General features: G+C 35.4%; 1 protein-coding gene across 1 annotated transcript; it reads right to left on the reverse strand.

The window, feature by feature from the left end:
* Nucleotides 1-4,365: 4,365 nt before the first annotated feature.
* On the reverse strand, nt 4,366-6,650 carry LOC122311540 (probable 6-phosphogluconolactonase 4, chloroplastic). The gene is made up of 3 exons (XM_043126127.1): nt 6,153-6,650; nt 5,515-5,650; nt 4,366-4,933 (listed from the first exon to the last, which is right to left on the reverse strand). The coding sequence occupies exons 1-3, from the start codon at nt 6,515-6,517 to the stop codon at nt 4,469-4,471; spliced, it is 966 nt and encodes a 321-aa protein (XP_042982061.1). The 5' UTR covers nt 6,518-6,650; the 3' UTR covers nt 4,366-4,468.
* Between the last annotated feature and the right edge of the window lie 951 nt (nt 6,651-7,601).

Raw genomic sequence — 7,601 nt, forward strand, 5'->3', positions numbered from 1 at the left:
ATTATGAATTTATTATTATTATTATTTTCTTTTAAGTATTTTTTTAACATCTTTAGCCATTAAGAAAAAATTTTAAAAATATATAATTTTACTAATAGTTGCTTCTTTAACCATTAAGTAAAATAAAAAGGAAAAGTATAGTTGCAAGCACAATTATGCATTAATCTGTGTACTAATGTGATGTGATTGGTCAAAAAATAGATTTTATTGAAAGTAGTGTTAATTTAAATTTTAAGTATGAATAAATCAGTGTTGGTATACAGATTAGTGCGCAACTGTGTTTGTATGTAGCAAAACTCAAATAAAATATCAAATACAAAATGAGTAGTAAATAGGTAGTAAAATACTAATAATCCTATCATTTTCCAAATATTAAACTACCGTTCATAAGGAGCTTAAGCATCCCCAATGGGATAGCTAAAGTTAAAGAATTTTTCTGATAAATATAAGATGAATTTAACTTTTAACTATTCACATCAAATTTTTATATTGAATTATCTATTTATTATATTGTAATGAGTAATTAATAATTAAAAAAATATTTATTTATTTTAAATTATTAATTTATTTTGTTTTATCATATTGTAATTATATTTTATGTTAATTATTAATTATTAATCATATTGTAATTAAATTATTGGTTAAAAAATCATATTTTCAATAGTTATTTAATGCTAACCATAGACATCTATTTAAACATATTTAATGCTATTTTTACTCTGGTGTGCATTGACTCTACTTTCATTTTTGTATTTTATTTTTATACTATGGTGTGCATTGATTCGAAATTATTATAAAAAGTAACGGCAGTTTATAGATGTAGATGGAGAAAAAAGAGTGTGTTATAAAAAAATTAATAAAATAAGCATTTGATATGTCTACACTATCTATCAAATTTGATTTTAGTTTTGGATTTGCTATAGCTAGGATTTGGCTAATCCAATGCGATGGTTTTTTACGTCCTATTAGTTATTTGAAGATATTTTTTAATGTTTAGATAATACATTAAGGATGCTCTTAGAGTATGTGGAAGAGAATATAGGGATGGAACGGTTGATTTGGAAAGGGAGGCGTGGCGGTGCGTGGTGGCTATGCACGTCATTCGGTGAGGGTGAGGGATGGGTGGGTAGCTCCGAGCAACAATAAATCCTTTAAGACAAAAAATAAATGGAATCATAAAATAATTATTAAGTATTTAATATTATACGAAAAATCTACATAAATAGTAATAAATGTTCTAACGCCCTCTCCCACTTTTTGAAGTTATCACGCCACCAAGTTTGGACAAAAATTTGAAACAAATATTTTTCCCTTCATTTGTATCTAACGTGTCAGCCCACGGGCTGCCCTATTATTGGGCCGAGAATAAGGCTTCCTCGATTGGCTTATTGGGTTTTGGGTTTGTGGGCTCAAGCATTTTCAATCCTAACTTATACCAGCCCACAATTTTATTTTGAGCAACTGGATATTACATATATGATTCGGTTGGGTTTGAATGTTGAGTTGAGTTGAGTTGAATAAAATATTATTAGAATATTAGTTTTAAATATTATGAGTGTGTTGGGATTTGAAAATTTTAAATTTTTTATTATATTTTATATAGAAATTTGAAAAGAAAAATGCTATTTGCACACGGCTTGGGGTACCCGCTGCATACACGAGTTCCATGTGACATTTTTAATGAAACGGTGCGTCGCACGGGGTTGGAACCTTCCCTCGATTTTTCAGTCGTATTAAAGGAGCAGCACACTTTTTCTTTGTGGATTGTTGATTCTTTACTCTCCCTTTGCTTCCCACTCTCAACTGACCATATCTCTGCTTTTGTATTCGATCTCTACTCATCAATCCTACTTTTCTACCAACTTTTTTCTCTCAGAAAATGGATTCCAGCTGGCTTCTCTCGTCGTCTTCTTCCCTTGTTTCTTTATCTTTCTTATTCATGGTTTTGGCCATGATTCCTCTATCTCTATGCTACAAAGATTTGTTCTCGAGCTGCCGCGACTCGCGGTTCAACTGCGGAAACATCAACGATATTGGTTTTCCTTTCTGGGGAGAGAAAGGACCCGATGGTTATGGATATCCAGGATTGAAGCTCAACTGCGACAGAAGCGTTGCCACCATAGAGATCATGAACGAAAGCCCTCCAAGTTGAAAAAAAATGAAAAAGAAAAAAGAAAATAACAAACCAGACCCAGAAGGCTAAGGCCAGCTCTATATTCAACCTAACCCATCTCTTTGCCTCTCTCTTACTGTCTCTTTACACAGCTTTTGATACACCCAGAATGCCCCAACCAAACTGGAATTTTTTTTGTTGGTAAATAGTTTAATACTCCACTTGAATAAGCAAACCCAGGGAACTAGATACACCCAATTTCAAGAGGGATCTTCGGTGGGAAAACAGAAAATCGGTACCTACATTGTTCTTGCAAACAAACAAACTTTAGTGTAACATGTTCGGCGCTCGTGGAGTATATCAGAGGTTCTGGGTTTCCGGAGTCGACGGCAACGTTAGTGTGGGCCGGAGTCGACGGCGACGTTAGTGTGGTCTCAAAATGGGTTTCGGCGCTCGTGGAATATATCGGAGGTTCTGGGTTTCCGGAGTCGACGGCGACAGCGACGGCGACGTTAGTGTGGGCCGGAGTCGACGGCGACAGCGACAGGTTCTGGTTTCTGAAAACAGAAAGAAATGGGCGAAAGAATATTAAGGGTTCTGGACCTAACTTCTGGTTTCTTCCTAAAACGAAATCGATTTCCGCTTTCTTCTTCTTCTTCTTCTTCTTTTTTTTTTTTTTAATATATCGGCTGACGTGGCATCAGCCGATTCCGCAACGGGTACGCATGGCCTTGTACCTGTAGCAGTGCTGATTTGAAAAAGTGTATGAGGATTTGAAAAAGGTGTAATAATGAGATGAAATAAGTTAAGGAGGAATTGCTTTCCAAACAGGGCAGGACAAGGCGAGGATATCCCCCATTTCAGCTTGAAGGGAGATTTTAAAACTTTAGAGTGGTTAGTAATAATTTTGAGGGAGAGAGAGAGAGAGAGAAATAAACAAACTCCTCTCAAACTACCACTCTACCACCCAATTTAAATCGCTTTCAAAGTTATCCATTTTGGTAATCATCCTTCAAACTCAAAAAAAATCTGTAATCTACCCACTTAATAAAAGTTTGGCATAATTACCACTGATTAAAAAATCAAAATAAAACATTAAATTTTAAGATAGTTTTTAAGACTGAAAAAGCATTCATGTCGCAATAAATTTAAAGGAATAAGCTGATTATTAATGCATCAGGAACGTGTTAAATTGATAACACAAGCTTCGGGTGGGAGCCACCAACATAGGGAAGTAGGTCTAGAGAGAGTGGAGTGATCTGAAAGATGCTATCTTTTTTTGTTCTTTGTTTTCCTTCTTGACAAATGACAAGTGATCTTATGTTAATAGAGCACAGAGATAATAGAGGATGGAAGTAGTTCCTACTGCAAACAACAAACCAAGATACATCGTAAATGCCTAAACCTGTCCAATTAAGGGTTTTTAACATGGTAAAGGAAATTGCAGATGGCAAAAGTGACCCAAAAAACAACGACAGTGCAGAGCTTGTTGAAGCTGCAAACCATAGCATATTAGTAACTTTGACTGTTGTGTGTGGTAGGGAACTCTCGATATTTGGCATTTGGCGGTCGGCATTCGGTGAAGTTGATGGGGAAAAGATATGGGATCAAGGTAAGTTCATTTATCCCGAGACACCTAGATATGCTTGGCCAACATAAAAGTGTCATTGACTGACCAACATCTATGAGAGGAAGGGAATTTCATTTAAAAAAATCCGATGCAAATACTGTAATAAGTTGGCAATATCAAAAGATCAAGCCCCCAAATGATCACAAGGATGACAAGCATTCGCCTAATATTAGAGATCAATCTAAAAACCGAGTAAAATTCCAAACCTCTCAACATTGGCCTAATTCTCAACAGTAGACCTTAAATCAAAACCATGAGGAGGATAATTTATTGTTATGTCACCCAGTGTATCGAAAGCTAATGCCGAAGAGACCACTCACCCAGTGAAGTGGTGACCACAAAATACTAAACAGTAATTAATTATAGTCTCTAGGCAACTATCCTCTGACAAAGAAAATAATTTTAAACCAATAGCATTAGGAAAAACAACTCACTTCCAGTGTTGAAGACATGGTATGAAAATTGGATTCATGTTTAAAGATATGTGCAGAATGTTATATGTTCTCTGCTGTAATGTTGTATTCCAAGCTGACCCAAGATAAAATGGCAAATATAAAAGACTTCTAGAAGACAAGAAGGAAGAACGGAAGAAGTAATAGCAAATCATATATAAAACCGGATATTATTCAAACCCTTCTTTTATTGCAACAAATACACCACAGTACAAGATAAACAGACCAGCACACTACATGGATGACCTCATTCGGATTTGGACATCAGGACTCCTACAGCTTTGAAGCTGCACCCTTGTCCAAAAACCAAGTCAACTCCCCTTCAGGTGAAACCTCTTGGACAGGAAGCTTATCCGAATTTTGACCCTCTTTCAATGCTGTTTGCACTGCTCCAGCTTTGCCAGCACCTGCCACCACAAGGGCAATATATGCAGACGAGTTGATCACAGGGAAGGTAAAAGTAATTCTCTCTGGCGGTGGTTTTGGCGAGTCCTTAATAAAGGTGACCCACTTTTCATTTTCTTTGAGGAGAGGATGCCCGGGGAATAAAGAAGCGACATGTCCATCTGGACCCATGCCCAGCAGCATGAGATCAAACTTTGGAAAACCACTAGCTGCTGATAGATCTACCACATTTATATTGATCAAATGTTTGAGACAGGTCTCATAATCATCAGCTGCACCCTCAGCAGACAGCGCATCGTTGATTGCATAGACATTACCAGGGAGAATTGGTATCTGTCAAGGAAAAGTTTAACAGGCTTAAACGCATCACAAGTGGAATAGCCATTGACAGAAGAATGAAAATTCATGATAATAAGTGAATTAAAGAACACAAGACTGCCTCTTAAGTACATATGACCCAAACTAAGCTTTTCACATAGATAAAAAACAACGATCTTGAATTATAAATTTATAAATTTGTCAAAAAAGGCGTAAAACATCACTTGCCATTCAAAAACACCCAATTTTTTTTCCAGCACCTAAACTAATTGCGATTCAACTCAATAGAGTGTAATATCCCTGACTGAGTATAAAAAGATGGTGAATGGGATCCATATTCACTAACCATCAGAACCAAATGTTCTCTTTTGACCTTACAATTGTCCTTGCAATTCTTTCAAAAAGTGCTGCGGCCATTAGGATTGATAGATCGCACTTCTACAAGCTCCAAACCAGTGAGATAATTCTCCAATACACTTGAGAGTAACATTCAAAATAGAGCATTAAGGTGTAACACATAACAGTAGAAACTGTATATGCAATTCCTACGGCAAGTTTTAGTAAAAATGAAAACAGGAAATATTCAGTAATCATACCTTAGAAAGAAACCCATCATAAGCAAGCTTATAGTTGCTGTCTTCATGATCCTTTGGCACTACTCGTTCATCAACCCAAAATACATGCCATTTCGACCATTCAATCCTATCAATGTATGGAGGTTCCAGTAATTTCCTGAAATCCAAATGTCAAGTAATTACCAAAACTACTTTTCATATCATCAAGAAGCCCATACGACTGATCGTTAACACTGCATTGGAAAAGGAGATATCCTTTTGATTGTAAATTGAACACTTCAATATAATCGAACAACAGAAACTCACCTTAACCAAATAAAAACATTAGACAGAACTCAGAGTATGGAAACTCTTGCATCAATTTCGTTTGTTTCATAATTATGAATAAACCCATAATTAAGTTTTCTATTTTCTCTTCCTTCCCCACCTTCTCTAGATCATTAAAAACGTAACCAAAATTAAAATCAGATTGTCCACACGAGCGATCAAGCACGGATAGAAATAGATGATTTTAGTCATAAATCTAAATCTCCATGTTCTTTTCATTTCCTTAAAGTTTACCATCTACTAAAGAGGTCATCTGGGTATCTCCCCCCCAAAAAAGGCACGATGAAAATAAAGTCAAAACATTACAAAAAACAAAACCTTTATTTAGTTACCTGAGGGACTTGATGAGAGACCCACCAGACAAGACGACGGAAAAAGCCCCTCTTTCTTTAGAGAACTTATCGGAGAGATCGGCCGTGTACTTGGCCAGAGACACAGCAAGATCCTCCTCCGTATCAAACACCTCGACCTTCTTCTTATTCTCAGCTGTCGTCGCCGCCGCCATTGAGGCCTTCGCTCTAGAACTACCCAAATTCTTCTTCTCGCCAACCACAGATAGCTCTTTCGGTCTGAAAGCACTGCGGTGGACAGGTACGACGGACTTGTGTGCAGATACTCGGGGCAAATGTAGAGGGGAAGAGTGCGTGTTGAACAACCTTACGGATGGGGTGCGGACAGATGTTGGGAGGAAGGCCATGCGCACGCCGTGTTCTTATAGGAGTAAGGGGTTGGGCGGACTGACTGTTCGGTGGGTTTGAAACTTTTTGAGAAGATGGTGAGATCTTGGGGTTGGGGTGACTTGGCGTGATCATCGATGCTGCGCGGCACTGGCGTGATCTCAGGAATCAGACCGTTTGTTTATACTCATCGTCGATCTTCCAATAATAATTATTCGGATATATTTTTATGTGCAATTTTCTTTAAAAATTTTATTACAGTGCATCTGCATGTGTTACTGTCATTTATTTGACAGTAAATAACTTTGAAAAATCAATGTGTACAGGCTGACGGTATATATATAAATGAAAAAAAATTTAATTATAAGTATAACTACGTATTAATATGTATACTAATTTAATATAATTAATTAAAAAATAAATTTTATTAAAAAGAGTTGTAATTTAAATTTTAAATATGAAAGAATTAATATTAGTATACAGATTAATACACAATTTTATTTATACTAGGTGAGAGTAACGTGCAAAGCACGTTTGTCTAATTTTATGAAATGATTATTTGTAAAAAATAATATATATTTTATAAAAATTATTGATGTCACTTAATAATTTAAGGCATATTAGAGAAAATAAAAAAATTAATTCAAAATATCATATAATCTAATACATGTTTATAACATCTATAATTTTAGTAAAGATGTATACGAAAAATTTAATAAAAGTCTAACACAAACGGTAGTTCAAAATATGTGTCGTTTGATATTTGTATTATAATTCATCAATTTATGTCATCCTGTAGACAATCAATAGAGACAATATTGAAATTCTTATTTTGCTGTTGGTTGAGTCGATCAGGGATAACATAAAGTTAAAACATAATCTTTTTATAAAATTTGTGGTATAATATTTTCTATATATAGCATATATATAAATCATAAAATATATTTTGAAATTGTTGGCCGAATTTACTCTTTCTTAATTAGCTCAAGGATCACGACCTTTGTCACGTGCCTATCATAGCAAGCTCACGTATGGAATATGACTTAGCGGAAGCTACGTCCTACTACCATGGGAAAAAAAAAACACTTTGATTAAACACACTTG

The sequence above is a fragment of the Carya illinoinensis genome, chromosome 5 (genome assembly GCF_018687715.1).
Source record: "Carya illinoinensis cultivar Pawnee chromosome 5, C.illinoinensisPawnee_v1, whole genome shotgun sequence".
NCBI lineage: Eukaryota > Viridiplantae > Streptophyta > Magnoliopsida > Fagales > Juglandaceae > Carya > Carya illinoinensis.